We start from the raw sequence: 16626 nt of genomic DNA on the forward strand, positions 1-16626 counted from the left end.
CTTAAAGGAGACCACATGGTCAGTGGTAGTGGATGGGGGATCCTCCACATGCAGAGTTTGGTTGATTGCTGCTATAAGGGAGTCTATTGCAGTTTGATCATCTGGGGAGGGTGAAACCAAGTAATCATCCTGGTACAAACAGCATTCTCCCTCCTCCGGCTCTTCAGAAGCTGTGGTTGCTTCTTTGAAAAGCTGAGTTTTTGACCAAAGTTCTGCCACAAAAAGGCAGCATTTTGAACAACATAGTGTGAACAAGAAACCCAAATTCCCATAGACTTTGCTTGAATTGAAGAACACATCCATTTTGGCATTAAACAGCGCAGAAGAAAAAGCAGCAAAAAAGCAGGTAAAAAGCAACGTGCGCACATACCCTTAGAGTTCTGCATGTTCCTAATAGGAGTATGCCAGGAGGGGGAGCAATGATATGCAGAGCTACAAGTGAAGCAGTGGGAAGCAAGGATTGTATTTGCTACGGTGTACCTGACCAGAATCAGCCGATGGCCCTGCGTCCTCAGGAAGGAGTCTCTGTTGAGATCTTCGCGCGTTTTCCTGGGGGGCGTGGCTTATCGCAGCCCGCAGGGGCGGGGCTTAGCGCTAAAAGAGCGCCAAGAAGAAGTCAGTGTGCCCCCCTGCTGTCGGCAGTAAAAAATGGCGGAAAGGGAGCTTCTGTGACAGTTTTTCTCCCCCTCCCTCCAGTCAGCACACAGCTACCAGTAGATTATCTTTGCAGGAGTCCCTGAGGGACTCCCCCTCCTCCAGCTAGCACGCAGCTAGAGAGAATAAACACTGAGTTTATGAGCCCTGGGAGCCCTCCCCCGCCACCGTTAGATTATCTCTGCAGGATTCCCTGCAATCAGCAAGGGACTTTCCCCTCCTCCAGCCAGCACGCAGCTATGGTGGGAATAAAAGACTGTAAATTCAGCAGTCCTGGGAGCCTTCCCTGCACCGTCTTTCTCCCTTTGTCTGGGAAACCAGTCAGGGGGGATCTCACCTTAACACTGCCTCAGTCCAGGCAGTGGAATAGCAGAGAGTCAGCTTGCTGTGTCCGGCCACACAGGTGCAATGAATCAACTCAGAGCCTGCAAAGAGGGGCTGAGGAATTGTGCCTTTGCCCTGGGCTCTGGAAAATCGGTGTCTGTGGGACCCGTCGTCCAGTAAAAGGCAGCCCAGGATCCAGCGTCGCAGGAGGGGGTACGTGGAGGCAACAATCCGCGTTCCCGCCCGTTAATGGTATTGGGAAATCGGTCCCTAAAGGAAACCGTCGCCCTCAAAAAATAACAAAACCTTGAAAGGATGTGCCTCCTACAGACAGTAAGCTAAAACTGAGGTTGCCTGGCCCGGCCTGGAGGTGTATACTGCAGAGGAGGAGCTAATGCTTTTTGCATCTACTTAGTGTCCTATGGATAGGCAGCATAACACCCATGGTCCTGTGTCCCCCAATGAGGCGTCAGAGAAAAGAGGTTTGTAAGAATATGAGACGTCTAATGAGGTTACTCATGTGTATGGGTATGCTGAAGGAACAGAGTGAAATCTCATATACAGGAACCAATTTCTGGACTTCATGTTGTTGTAGGAGTACTCAGTGAGAGTGAACTGAAGCTGAAGCTTTGAAGTGCCAGGCCTTCTGCTGTCAAGCTCTGTGATATGCATTCTAATCACAAGCAGCATATCGCAACACTTCAAATTATCGGCAGGATGGAGTCAGAGAGGAGAGTAAGGTCTGATCTCGGCACACGTGGTCAGGCTGCTATCACTCACAGAGAGGCAACCCCCACCAGTGACGTGCGCTGCTCAGTTCATCCGGTACCCAGATCAGAAGTAACCTTGCTGCATCACAACAGAGTAATAAAGCAGCTCCACTGATAAAGGCTTACAGAAGCTGGGCAGGTAATAATATATTATATATTAGGAAATGATTATTAAAAAGAGTTTATATGAGAAAGGGTTAAAGTAATTTTGGAAAACGACTAACTGGTTAACAGAGATCCACAAGTAGCTCTTAGAGGCACTTGATATTTGATTAAATCAGCCATCAAATGCAGGGAAAGATGCAGGCTCAGCAGGTGAGCCCACTTTGAAGGAAAGGAGATTGCCGAAAATGTAAATATACACCATCAATAGTTAAGGGGTTAAAGAAAATGGTCCCTGTCACATAATTCAAATGGCAGCCTAACTTAGTCAAGTTTCAGGATGGGCTGTAGCTTGAAGAAACAGCTCCCGAGACCTGTGTCTGAACTAATGCAAAAGCTCTATCATAAGTGCACATACTGGAAAGCTAAGGAGAAATGCTGTGATATCAGAAGAAATAAATCTTCTCCTTGGCTGACTGCACATAGAGGACTAAGGCTGGAGAAAAAAAAAAAAAATTGTGCTCAGTCAGCTGAAGAGATTTATTTCTTCTCTGGTCATAGCCTTCCTTCTACAGCTCACTGGTGTGTATTTAGGATACAGTTCCTCTGTCAGATGAGACATAGGTCTCTAGAGAAGTGTTTCTTCAGACTGCTGCAACACGTTCTGACAGGTGACTAAGATCCACTGCCACTTGAATTATGTGATAAGGGCCTTTTTATCACATTCTTGGAAAACCCCTTTAAAGGGAACCATGTCAGGTCCAATATGCAGACAGAACCACGAGCAGTTCTGGGTGTATATTAGTAATTCCTGCCTAACAGTCCCTGTATACACTAGCATAGATAATAAAGAGATCTTTAGAAAAGTATTTCCAAAGATCTCTTATCGTATGCTAATGAGCGAGGGGACTAGTAATCTGGGCGTTAGTTCCCCGGCCAGTTGCCCCCATTTGCATGTTAGTACGCCCCTGTGGGCGTGCAATCATTCTAATGAATTTAATGAATAAGCAGCGTCACAGGATGATCTCACTCACCTATCCGCCACCATCACGTCAGACGGGGGATTTCGGCTCAGTGCGCATGACTTCGGAGTTTGGGTCATGCGCACTATGAAGCTGGACGTATACGTCCTGGCTTCAAACTTAAGTAATGTGCATGACCCAAACTCCAGGGTCATGCGCACTGTGCCGAAATCCAGAGATGGGGCGGAGAGGTGAGTGAGATCATCCTGTGACGCTGCATATTCATTAGAATGATAGCACGCCCACAGGGGTGTACTAATATGCTAATCGGGGCGACTGGCCGGGGAAACAACGCCCAGAGGACTAGTCCCCTCGCTCATTAGCATATGGGAAAAGATCTTTAGAAATACTTTTTCTACAGATTTCTTTATCTATGCAAGTGTATACAGAGACGGTTAGGCAGGGATTAGTAATATGTACCCAGAACTGCTCGTGGGTCTGGGTGCATATTGCACCTGACAGGTTCCCTTTAAGTAAGATCACAAACATATTAATTTTATTTACAAATCCTTTACCGCAATTTGAAAAGATTTTGCTGCTGTCTGCCGAAAACACAGCTTGGACATACTCTGCATTCATCTTCATACTTCCAATCAGCTCTTTAGTCTAGTACAAAAAAAAAAATGACCTGTCTGAATATTGTATTTATAGCACTCAACAGAACAAAAGATCTTTGCATCTTTGGAGAACAACTTGTCAGATCATCTGTTTTCCAGAAAGTCTCCATTACACATATTTACAAACATAATAGTATTCTACAGCGGGTCATGTTCTTAGTCATGTAGACTCAAAGCAAGGGCCCATTTTATTTGTTTGGGATAAATAAACTTATACAGAAAACACTTGAAAAACTCAGTACTTAAAAGCTTAAGGGGTAATCGCTGTTTTAATTTTTATTTCATAAATGAATAGTACACATGATAATAAGCAACTCTGTAATATATCTTATCAGACAAATTTACTTTTTTTCTAATAAAAAGATTCTCAGAAATAGTTATTTTGTACTAAATATAGACAAGTCAAGATAGAGGTCAGCTGCTTTCTAAAGCCGTTCAATGGACAACCACATTAGAAGAACGATTTTTAGTTTACTTTGGCTTAATACTTTACCTTCATGGAAAGCACATGTAAATATCCAGAGGAACCTCCGAGTAAAAGCAGTGATCCATCCGGAGACACTTCAAATTTCTTTATGTACTTTTCCTCCAAGCCTATACAAGTATATAGAATAATAAAATACATATAATAAAATATTGCCACAATGGGAAGAGAGGTGACATTGGGAAAAAATACAAGTGCAATCACTGATACCAAAGGGTACACTATGGGATCAGGCAGCCAAGCCCAAGAACGTAGAGATATCAGACAATTGTTATGTTATCAGCAGTCAGAAGGGTACGTTTACATTGCTTTGGGGCATCAGTCTCAAGCCCTAAAAATAGGATATGGGCGGAACCGACATCAGGGCCACTCACCATAAGGAGGTAAATGGTGTTGTTATCTTGTGCTCGCTCTCTGGCCTCTGTTTCGCCAACGTCTCTTTCTGGAGCACGTGATTACTGCTCCTTTGCAAACTTGTTTCCCTGTGACTATCCCTGTATAATTTGACATAGTAGGTATAAATAGTTCTGCCTAGTAATACTCACTACCCAACAAATGTATGTTGCCAAGCAGTAAGGGGCAGATAAACGGATTTTTGTGTACTCACCGTAAAATCGTTTTCTCTTAGCCATCATTGGGGGACACAGGACCATGGGTGTTATGCTGCCTATCCATAGGAGGACACTAAGTAGATGCAAAAGCATAGCTCCTCCTCTGCAGTATACACCCCCTGGCCGGGCCAGGCAACCTCAGTTTTAGTACACAAGCAGTAGGAGAAAAAAAAACAGTAAAAACTTCTCAACAGAGGAATATGAGAAAAGAAGAGTCATAACCAAATAAGGTACTGAGAGAACCAAGGCCCAACAGGGCAACAGGGTGGGTGCTGTGTCCCCCAATGATGGCTAAGAGAAAACGATTTTACGGTGAGTACACAAAAATCCGTTTTTCTCTGACGCCTCATTGGGGGACACAGGACCATGGGACGTCCTAAAGCAGTCCATGGGTGGGAAACATAAAAGAAGACAACACAACCCAAGGACTAGGAACCAGTCCCAGACAGCCTGTAGCGCCTACTGAGAGGGGTGCTCTACTGCCGTTTGCAGAATTTTCCTACCCAGATTAGCCTCAGCTGAAACCTGGGTATGGACTCTGTAATGCTTTGAAAAAGTATGTAGGGCTAGACCAGGTCGCAGCCTTACACACCTGTTCCACTGACGCCTGATGCCGAATGGCCCACGAAGCGCCAACTGCTCGCGTGGAATGAGCCCGCAGCCCACTAGGAATGGGCTTGAGTTGCAAGCGGTAGACTTCCTGGATCGCAGAGCGAATCCAGCGAGCCAAAGTTGCCTTTGAAGCTGCCTGTCCCTTCTTAGGCCCCTCAGGAATGACGAACAAAGAGTCCGTTTTCCTAAAGGGAGCTGTCCTGGATATGTAATATCTGAGAGCTCAGACGAGGTCTAACGAATGCAGAGACCTTTCCACCCTATGAACTGGGTGTGGACAAAAGGAAGGCAGAACAAAGAGAATTTTGTTTACTTACCGTAAATTCTTTTTCTTATAGTTCCGACATGGGAGACCCAAACCATGGGTGTATAGCTTCTGCCTCCGGAGGACACACAAAGAACTACACTCAAACGTGTAGCTCCTCCCTCCCAGCCTATACACCCCCTGGTAGCCAGTCCTAGCCAGTTTAGTGCAAAAGCTGAAGGAGGACATCCACCCACAAGTAGAGATAGAGCAAAACCCGGAACAACCGGAACCTCTGTCTACAACAACAGCCGGTGAAAACACACGGAACAAGAAAACTGCCAACAGGCAACAGGGAGGGTGCTGGGTCTCCCATGTCGGAACTATAAGAAAAAGAATTTACGGTAAGTAAACAAAATTCTCTTTTTCTTTATCGTTCCTTATGAGGACCCAAACCATGGGACGTCTCAAAGCAGTCCATGGGTGGGAAATAAACAGACACTGAGAAGTAGGCGAAACCTAACTTCACAAATGGGCGACAGCCGTCCGAAGGATGCGTCCGCCCAAGCTCGCATCTGCCGAAGCATGAGCATGCACTTGGTAGTGCTTCGAAAAAAAAGTGCAGACTAGACCACGTGGCAGCCTGACAGACCTGCTGAGCCGTAGCCCAAGAGGCACCGACGGCTCTGGTCGAGTGCGCCTTAATCCCCAGCGGGGGAGGCATCTGAGAACATTGGTAGGCATCGGATATGGCCGACCTATTCAATGAGCTAGGGTCGGTTGAGAAGCCGAGAGACCCTTGCGCTGACGTATGGTCAGCACACAAGAGAGGTGCACCGCCTAAGAAACAGCGGTGCGTGACACATAGATCCGGAGCGTCCGCACCAAATCTAAAGCATGCAACGCTTTCTCAAAGCGATGCACAGGGGCCGAACAAAGGGAAGACAATGAAATGTCCTGGTGAAGGTGGAAAGGGGACACCACCTTAGGGAGAAGGCCCGGAGTTGGACGGAGAACCACCTTGTCTTGGCGAAAAAAACCAAAAAGGGGTGACTCCGAAGAGAGCACAGTCAAATAAAAGACTCTCTTGAGATAAATTATGGCCACCAGAAAGACCACTTTCTGTGAAAGACTAAACAACGAAACCTCCCTAAGAGGCTCAAAGGGGGGTTTCTGTAAGGCCATGAGGACCCGAGTAAGGTCTCAGGGATCCAGAGACCGCCGGTAAGGCGGAATGATGTAAGATGCGCCCTGCATGAAGGAGCGCACCTGGGCCAGTCGGGCGATATGCCGCTGGAACAACGCTGACCGAGCCGAGACATGTCCCTTGAGGGAATGAGGGACAGACCTAGCTGCAGGCCGGACTGTAGAAAGGACAGGATGGTCGGCAAGGAAAAAACGGCCAAGGAGCATGGCCGGAAGAACGACACCAGGACAGGAAAATTCTCCAAGTCCTGAGGTAAATCCTGGCCGAGGAAGACTTCCGAGCCTGAGTCATAGTGAAGATGACCTCGGAAGGAATGCCTGAAGCCGTAAGGATTCAGGGCTCAAGAGCCACGCCGTCAATCTGAGAGCCGCAGAGTTGTTGTGGAAAACGGACCCTCTGAGAGAACGTCTGGCCGGTCCGGGAGATGCCACAGCACCTCTACGAACAGACGGAGCAGGTCTGGAAACCAAGCTCGCCTGGGCCTGGGGCGATAAGTACGACCCGACGGCCCTCCATTTTGATCTTGCGCAGGACTCTGGGCAAGAGAGGTAGAGGGGGAAACACGTAGGCCAGACGGAACTGGGACCAATCTGGAACCAGCGCGTGCCAAGGCCTGAGGATCGTGGGAGCGAGCCACGTAAACCGGGACCTTGTTGTTGTGCCGGGATGCCATAGATCCACTTCCGGAGTGCCCTGCCTGCTAAATTGACCGGAACACTGCCGGATGCAGGGCTCACCCGCCGCTGTCCACGGTTAGACGGCTGGGATAATCTGCCTCCCAGTTTTCTGCGCCTGGGATGTGGACTGCGGATATGGTGGACTCGGAGTCCTCCGTCCACTGAAGGATATGTTGAACTTCCAACATTGCTAGGCGGCTGCGAGTCCAAGGACTACAGCCCTGATTTCTAGCACATTGATCGAAAGGGCTGATTCGGATGGTGTCCAAGTGCCCTATGCTCGGTGGTGGAGAAACTGCTCCCCAGCCGGATAGACTGGCCCGTGGTCGGAATCACCCAGGACGGGGCCAGAAAGGAGCGTCCCTGGTACAGAGAGAGGGGCCGAAGCTACCACTTAAGGAGAGCTCCTGGTCTGTGGCGACAGAGCCACCAGTCTGTGCAAGGAAGAAGTCCCTTGCCCCAACAGCGGAAAATGTCCAGCTGCAGGGGACGCAGATGGAACTGGCAAGGGGAACCGCTTCTATTGACGCCATCATCTGACCCAGCACCTGCATGAGGTGCCTGATGGAATGACGGCGGAGCCTCAGCAGAGAGCGAACCGCCAGATGAAGAGACTGCTGTATGACTAAGGGCAGCTTCATAAGCGCCAGCAGAGTCTCGAATTGCATCCCTAGGTACATAAGTTCCTGGGTCGGGATCAGAGTGGACTTGCAAGCGTGGCGAGAGTGAGCGAGACACTCCGCTGACAGTCTGCACTGGATGAAGCCCTGACTAGAAGGGCGTCCAGGAAGGAATCACTACCAACCCCTGGAGGAGCAGCACCGCAATTGGTGAATACACAAAGGGCCGTGGCTAGCCCAAGGGGAGAGCCACGATTGGAAATGTTCCTCTCTGATTACAAAACGTAGCCAACGCTGGTGGGAAACTGCGAATGGCACATGCAGAGAGACATCTCTGATGTCGATGGATGCTAAGAAATCTCCTTGGGTCATTGACTGATCGCAGAGATATCTGCAAAATTGCCGCACCTGAACATGCTTGTTGAGAAGCTTGAGATCCAGGTCGGAAGCACCGTCCTTTTCGGGGACTAGGAAGAGATTTGAGTAGAAATCTCAGAACCGTTCCCAGTCGGGAACTGGTACAATTACTCCATTGGCCTGCAAGAATGCCACGGCCTGTGAGAAGGCGGCTGCCTTGGAGCAGGGGGGAGTTGTCAGAAAAAAATCTGTTTTGCAGCCGTGGGAGAGGGTAACCCACCCCCACTGATCGAAGACGTGTTGCAACCACACGTCGCCCAAGAGGGAGAGCCTGCCACCGACCAAGGACGTTACTGGCATGGCCAGATAATCAAGAGGAAGCTGCCCTGGTGGCAGCAGCTCCTGCCGACTTAGGACACGGCTTCATGCGCCATTTGGATTACGGACCTTGGCTGAGATAGTGGACGAGGCCGAGGGCTTAGAGGACGACCAGTTAGAGGAAACGAAAGGAACGAAACCTCGACTGGTTCCTGCCCTGGAAGGTTTCCTGGGTTGTGGCATGGAAGTACTCTTCCTGCCAAAAGCTTCCTTAATAATTTCATCCAGTTGTTCACCGAATAGACTGGTCCCAGCAAAAGGGAGTCCAGCAAGGAAACTTTTTAAAAAGCATCTGCCTTCCACTCTCGAAGCCACAGGAACCTGCGGATAGCGAGGGAAGTGGCCGAGGCCACCGCAGTGCGGTGACAGTCTCCAGCTATAGATGAAAAGACTGAAGCCTGGAAGTTAAGGCAACCAATTCGGGCAAAAATGCCCTGGTGAGGGAATGCATCTCCTCCCAAGAAGCAGAGATGGCTTGAGAGCTCGCACTGCTGCAAAGATGAGGAGAACGAGGCCCCTGCCGCCTCAAATACAGATTTGGCCAGAAGGACAACCTGGCGGACAGTGGGATCCTCAGAGAGGAGCCGACAACTGTCCGGGCTGAAAATCTAGACCCCGGAGGGTCCACCCTTGGTGAATGAGCCCACTCCTTGACCACCATTGGTGGAAGGGGGAAACAGTCATCAGAACCACGCTCTGGGAAGCGTCTGTCAGGACAAGCTCTGGGCTTGGTCACAGTGACCTGAATGCTGGAGTGGATAAGGAACACACTCCTCGTTCTCTTAGGCAAGGTATACTGATGCTTTTCTGCCAAAGAGGGGTGCTCCCCTGATACAGGCGGATTGAGGTCCAGTATAAATATAATGGACGCAATCAAATCATTAGCATCTGCGTCACTTTCGGACAGATCAATAGGGTACATGGAGAGCGTCCGAGCCCCCAGTAGGTCAGAAGTACGCTTAAGAAAACGTTTGTCAGGACAGGCCCTGGGTTTAGTCACAGTGGCCTGCTCTCTTAGGTGAGATAAACTGATGTTTTCCTACCCAAGAGGCCTGTTCTTCTGACACTGGAGGGTTAAGGTCCAGAACGGAGTTAATGGACGCATCAAATCGCTAACATCTGCATCACCATCAGTATCAATGGGGTACAGAGACGAAGCGTCTGAGCCCACAGTAAGGGTATCCTCCTCGCCTTGTGACTCGGCCCGTGAGGCAGAGCCGTGGGGCGAGGAAGGAAAGGAGTCCCTGCGTCTCCGTTTAGGAGGACGGGGTCAGGGATTAGATGAAACAGACTGTGAGCTCTGCAGAGCGAGCAGGAGCATCAGAGGCACCCTGAGAAGGGGGCTGATGCATGCTTAGCAGCGTCCGAGACAACTGTCCAATGGAGTCTGCAAAGGACTGGGAAATAGCATTGGAAAAAAATGCTACCCAAGACAGGGGTTCAGCCTGGGGAGACTCCAGGCTGAGGCACCACCACATGAGACCATTACAGTGTGTGGTCTGTGCCGGTTCAGGCAATATGAGCTTACATGCAGAGCATGTAGTGTACAGCCTTCCTAGTGTGAGACATGCTGCTGAGGAGGAGGTTCTATAATAAAGAATTAACTCCTTCAGAATGCCCTGATAGTGCATAAAAGTGCATAACCAAAGGTTGTGACTTACCAGGCCGCTATTATGTGCGCCCTCCGTATTCCAAGCCTGGACCCCCAGCCAGATATTCACTCCCTCTGCACTGCAGAGCAGCCAGCGCCGACCAGTGTACTAAGGACGCTGAAAAAATGGCGCCGGAGTGAGGAGGGGGGGGGCGGGGGTTAACCCAGGAGCGGGAATCGGAGGGCTAAGGAGATGTACAGGGGAGGGAATCATCTCCTCAGATAGGAGTGTCCTCCCCTGTGCAGAATGGCCGGCGGGCGGCGCTGCAGTGTCCCCCTGCATGACTGACATGCAGGGGAACGAAACGAAACTAGGCCGCGGCTGAAGCCGGGGCCTAGAGTTATGCATGCGGCCGACAATCAGGCATCATCGGCGCGGTTCCCAGTAAAAAACCGTGGAACCGGCCGGAAACACAGTAAAAAACAGCATTATCAAAGTAAATCACTGTCCCCCCCAATAAAAGTGCCCCACATTGCAGAAAGACCCTCTGAATAACGTCTCTATACTTAGCTTTGAGACGCAGGGCCCAGTCCCTGGTGGGGTGGGGGTTCAGTGCTCCTTCCAGCAGGATCCTGCACAAGGGCTGCGGATGGAGGCCGGTCTCCTGCAAGGCAGTGAGAACCGTGTTGGCTCTAACTTCAAGCCAGAGCCCCTAAGGGATGGTGAAGGAGCGCGGCATGAAGGGCTCCTGCCCTGAAGTCAACCTTAACAGCACCGCCGCCAGGGGGGTGAGAAGGGACATGCCGGGAGTCCAGTGGACCCGCTTTTCTTCCAAATCTTTAGAAAAAATGAAAAATCAAAAGAGGATGCATGTGTGTGTGTGATCCTCCTGACACACAAAGCGAAAACTGGCTAGGACTGGCTACCAGGGGGTGTATAGGCTATGAGGGAGGAGCTACACGTTTGAGTGTAGTTCTTTGTGTGTCCTCCGGAGGCAGAAGCTATACACCCATGGTTTGGGTCTCCCATAAGGAACGATAAAGAAAATGTCCTCGTTCAAATGAAACTGGGTAGGAACCTTTGGAAGAAAATCCAGAAGGGGGCGCAGAACCACCTTGTCCTGGTGAAAGATCAGAAAAGGCTCGCGGCAAGAGAGTGCTGCCAGCTCCGAAACCCGTCTGATGGACGTAATTGCCAACCAGGAATGTTACCTTCCAGGACAGAAGAGCAAGGGAGGATTCCTTGAGGGGTTCAAAGGGAGACCTCTGGAGACCGTCCAGAACGAGGTTGAGGTCCCATGGTTCCAGGGCCGTTTGCACGGGGGAACTAGATGGGAAACGCCCTGGAGGAAGGTCTTGACTTGCGGTTTTTGAGCCAGGCGGCATTGGTAGAAGATTGAGAGAGCTGAGAGCCAACCCCGCTTGCAAGCCAGACTGTAGAAAGTCGAGAATTCAGGGGATGGCCAGAGGCATAGGCTGGAAGTTAGTTTACCTGCACCATGAAAGAAGGGAATTTTGTTACTTACCGTAAATTCCTTTTCTTCTAGCTCTTATTGGGAGACCCAGACGATTGGGGTATAGCTACTGCCCTCTGGAGGCCACACAAAGCACTACATTAAAAGTGCAAGGCCCCTCCCCCTCTGGCTATACCCCCCCGTGGTATCACGGGTTCTCCAGTTTTAGTGCCAAAGCAAGAAGGAGGAAGCCATTAACTGGTTTAAACAAATTAACTCCGAATAACATCGGAGAACTGAAAAACCGTTCAACATGAACAACATGTGTACCCGCAAACAACAAAAAAACATCCCGAAGGACAACAGGGCGGGTGCTGGGTCTCCCAATAAGAGCTAGAAGAAAAGGAATTTACGGTAAGTAACAAAATTCCCTTCTTCTTCAGCGCTCTATTGGGAGACCCAGACGATTGGGACGTCCAAAAGCTGTCCCTGGGTGGGTAAATAAATACCTCATGTTAGAGCTGCAAAACAGCCCTCCCCTACGGGGGTGTCACTGCCGCCTGCAGGACTCTTCTACCTAAGCTGGCATCCGCCGAAGCATAGGTATGCACCTGATAATGCTTGGTGAAAGTGTGCAGACTGGACCAGGTAGCTGCCTGGCACACCTGTTGAGCCGAAGCCTGGTGACGTAATGCCCAGGACGCACCCACGGCTCTGGTTGAGTGGGCTTTTAGCCCTGAAGGAACCGGAAGCCCCGCAGAACGGTAGGCCTCTAGAATTGGTTCTTTGATCCATCGAGCCAGGGTGGCCTTAGAAGCCTGCAACCCCTTGCGCGGACCAGCGACAAGGACAAAAAGTGCATCGGCACGGCGTATGGGCGCCGTGCGGGAAATGTAGATTCTGAGTGCCCTCACCAGATCTAGCAAACGTAAGTCCTTTTCATACCGGTGAACCGGATGAGGACAAAACGAAGGCAAGGAGATATCCTGATTAAGATGAAAAGAGGATACGACCTTAGGAAGAAACTCCGGAATAGGGCGCAGCACAACCTTGTCCTGGTGGAACACCAGGAAGGGAGCCTTGGATGACAGAGCTGCGAGCTCAGACACTCGCCGAAGCGATGTGATCGCAACAAGAAACGCCACTTTCTGCGACAGCCGAGAAAAGGAAACTTCCTTCAGAGGCTCGAAGGGCGGCTTCTGGAGAGCAACTAGTACCCTGTTCAGATCCCATGGATCTAACGGTCGCTTGTACGGGGGCACAATATGACAGACCCCCTGCAGGAACGTGCGCACCTTAGGAAGACGTGCTAGACGCTTCTGAAAAAACACGGATAGTGCCGAAACTTGCCCTTTAAGGGAGCTGAGCGACAAGCCCTTTTCTAACCCCGATTGCAGGAAGGAAAGAAACTTGGGTAATGCAAATGGCCAGGGAGACACTCCCTGAGTAGAGCACCAGGATAAGAAAATCTTCCACGTCCTGTGGTAGATCTTAGCAGAATTCGACTTTCTAGCTTGTCTCATTGTGGCAACCACTCCTTGAGATAATCCTGCAGATGCTAGGATCCATGACTCAATGGCCACACAGTCAGGTTCAGGGCCGCAGAATTCTGATGGAAAAACGGCCCTTGGGACAGTAAGTCTGGTCGGTCTGGCAGTGACCACGGTCGACCGATCGTGAGATGCCACAGATCCGGATACCACGACCTCCTCGGCCAGTTTGGAGCGACGAGTATGATGCGGCTGCACTCGGATCTGATCTTGCGTAGCACTCTGGGCAAGAGCGCCAGAGGCGGAAACACGTAAGGGAGCTGAAACTGCGACCAATCTTGAACCAAGGCGTCTGCCGCCAGAGCTCTTTGATCGCGCGACCTCGCCATGAATGCCGGGACCTTGTTGTTGTGCCGGGATGCCATTAGGTCGACGTCCGGTACTCCCCAGCGTCGACAGATTTCCTGAAACACGTCCGGGTGAAGGGACCATTCCCCTGCGTCCATGCCCTGGCGACTGAGGAAGTCTGCTTCCCAGTTTTCTACGCCTGGGATGTGAACCGCGGATATGGTGGATGCTCTGTCCTCCACCCACATTAGAATGCGCCGGACTTCTTGGAAGGCTTGCCGACTGCGCGTCCCTCCTTGGTGGTTGATGTATGCCACCGCTGTGGAGTTGTCCGATTGGATTCGGATCTGCTTTCCTTCCAGCCACTGCTGGAAGGCTAGTAGGGCAAGATACACTGCTCTGATTTCCAGAACATTGATCTGAAGGGTGGACTCCTGCGGAGTCCACGTCCCCTGAGCCCTGTGGTGGAGAAACACTGCTCCCCACCCCGACAGACTCGCATCTGTCGTAACTACTGCCCAGGATGGGGGCAGAAAGGATCTTCCCTGAGATAATGAGGTGGGAAGGAGCCACCATTGTAGAGAGTCCTTGGCCGTCTGGGAAAGCGAGACTTTCCTGTCCAGGGACGTTGACTTCCCGTCCCATTGGCGGAGAATGTCCCATTGAAGTGGGCGCAGATGAAACTGCGCAAAGGGAACTGCTTCCATGGCTGCCACCATCTTCCCTAGGAAATGCATGAGACGCCGCAAGGGATGCAACTGGCCCTGCAGGAGAGATTGCACCCCTGTCTGTAGTGACCGCTGCTTGTTCAGCGGCAGCTTCACTATCGCTGCTAGAGTATGAAACTCCATGCCAAGATACGTTAGTGACTGAGTCGGTGATAGGATCGACTTTGGAAAGTTGATGATCCATCCGAAAGACTGTAGAGTCTCCAGCGTAGCATTCAGGCTGTGCTGACATGCCTCCTGAGAGGGAGCTTTGACCAATAAGTCGTCTAGGTAAGGGATCACCGAGTGTCCCTGAGAGTGCAAGACTGCTACCACCGCCGCCATGACCTTGGTGAAGACCCGTGGGGCTGTCGCCAGACCAAATGGAAGAGCTACGAACTGAAAATGGTCGTCTCCTATCACAAAACGTAGAAAACGTTGATGTTCTGTAGCAATTGGCACGTGGAGATAAGCATCTTTGATGTCTATTGAGGCAAGGAAGTCTCCTCTGGACATTGAGGCAATGACAGAGCGGAGGGTTTCCATCCGGAACCTCCTGGCGTGCACATGTTTGTTGAGCCGTTTTAGGTCCAGAACAGGACGGAACGAGCCGTCCTTTTTTGGAACCACAAAGAGATTGGAGTAAAACCCTTGCCCTTGTTCCTGCGGAGGGACTGGGATCACCACTCCTTCCGCTTTTAGGGAATCCACCGCCTGCAGCAGAGCATCTGCTCGGTCTGGATGTGGGGAGGTTCTGAAGAACCGAGCTGGAGGACGAGAATTGAACTCGATTCTGTACCCGCGAGACAAAATGTCCGTCACCCACCGGTCTTTGACCTGTGACATCCAAATGCCGGAAAAGCGGGAGAGCCTGCCCCCGACCGGCGATGCGGAGGGGGGGGGCTGGAAGTCATGAGGTAGCCGCTTTGGAAGCGGTACCTCCATTTGCTTTCTTGGGGCGTGTGTGAGTCCGCCACGAATCTGAGTTTCTTTGCGTCCTCTGAGTCCCTTTGGACGAGGTAAATGGTGTCTTGCCCGAACCTCGAAAGGACTGAAACCTCTGCTGCCACTTTTTCTGCTGAGGTTTGGATGTTCTGGGTTGTGGTAAAGAGGAGTCTTTACCCTTGGACTGCTTAATGATGTCAGCCAATGGCTCGCCAAACAGTCTATCTCTAGACAAAGGCAAACTGGTTAAACATTTTTTGGAACCAGCATCTGCTTTCCAGTCCTTTAACCACAAGGCTCTGCGCAAAACTACCGAATTGGCGGACGCCATTGAGGTGCGACTGGTAGATTCTAGGACCGCATTGATAGCGTAAGACGCAAACGCCGACATCTGCGTGGTAAGGTGCGCCACTTGCGGCACTGCTGGATGCATGATAGCATCCACTTTTGCTAAGCCAGCTGAAATAGCCTGGAGTGCCCATACGGCTGCGAATGCCGGAGCAAACGACGCGCCGATAGCTTCATAGACAGATTTTAACCAAAGGTCCATCTGTCTGTCATTGGCATCCTTAAGTGAAGCGCCATCCTCCACTGCAACTATGGATCTAGCTGCAAGTTTGGAAATCGGGGGGTCCACCTTTGGACACTGTGTCCAGCGCTTGACCACCTCAGGGGGGAAAGGGAAACGCGTATCTTTAGATCGTTTAGAGAAACGCCTTTCTGGGTGAGCGTCGTGCTTCTGGATTGATTCTCTGAAGTCAGAGTGATCTAACAAGGCACTCAATTTACGCTTGGGATAAAGGAAACGAAACTTCTCCTGCTCCGCAGCCGCCTCTTCTGCTGAAGGGGCTGGGGGAGAAATATCCAACAGCCTATTGATGGCTGAGATAAGGTCGTTTACCATGGCATCCCCATCCGGGGTATCCAGGTTGAGAGGGGTTCCAGGAGTGGATTCCTGATCACTCTCATCAGACACATCACAGGGAGACTGATTGCGCTGAGACCCTGAGCAGTGTGAAGACGTCGAGGGTCTTTCCCAGCGAGCTCGCTTAGGGTGGCTGGGGCCATCATCTGAGTCATAATCCTCGGCCTGTGAAGCCGGGGACCCCCCTGTGGGCTGGATACATTCCAAGTAAGGGGGACCTGAGGACAGAGGCCTCGCCGTGCCCAGAGACTGAGCCCCATGCATAGATTGCAAGGTTTCAAGGATTTTTGCCATAGACACAGACATATTATCTGCAAAAACTGCAAAGTCTGTCCCTGTCACCGGGGCAGAACTTACAAGCGTCTCAGCCTGGGTCGCTACCTCTCCTGACTCCGGCTGGCGAAGCAGCACCGGGTCGGAGCATTGCACACAATGGGGGTCATCGGAGCCTGCTGGTAGATTAGCCCCACATGCAGCACACGCAGTA

The 16626-nt window shown here is 50.9% G+C and overlaps 1 protein-coding gene across 1 annotated transcript in view; it reads right to left on the bottom strand.

Moving 5' to 3' along the window:
- Positions 1-16626, bottom strand: part of UTP18 (UTP18 small subunit processome component) — a 106292-nt gene that overhangs the window by 19034 nt on the left and 70632 nt on the right. Inside the window, exons 9-10 of the mRNA XM_075349533.1 lie at positions 3983-4083; positions 3388-3478 (exon numbers count right to left, since the gene is read on the bottom strand). Coding sequence (XP_075205648.1) covers positions 3388-3478; positions 3983-4083 — 192 coding nt within the window. The remainder of the gene's footprint in view (positions 1-3387; positions 3479-3982; positions 4084-16626) is intronic.

The sequence above is a fragment of the Anomaloglossus baeobatrachus genome, chromosome 5, assembly GCF_048569485.1.
Source record: "Anomaloglossus baeobatrachus isolate aAnoBae1 chromosome 5, aAnoBae1.hap1, whole genome shotgun sequence".
NCBI lineage: Eukaryota > Metazoa > Chordata > Amphibia > Anura > Aromobatidae > Anomaloglossus > Anomaloglossus baeobatrachus.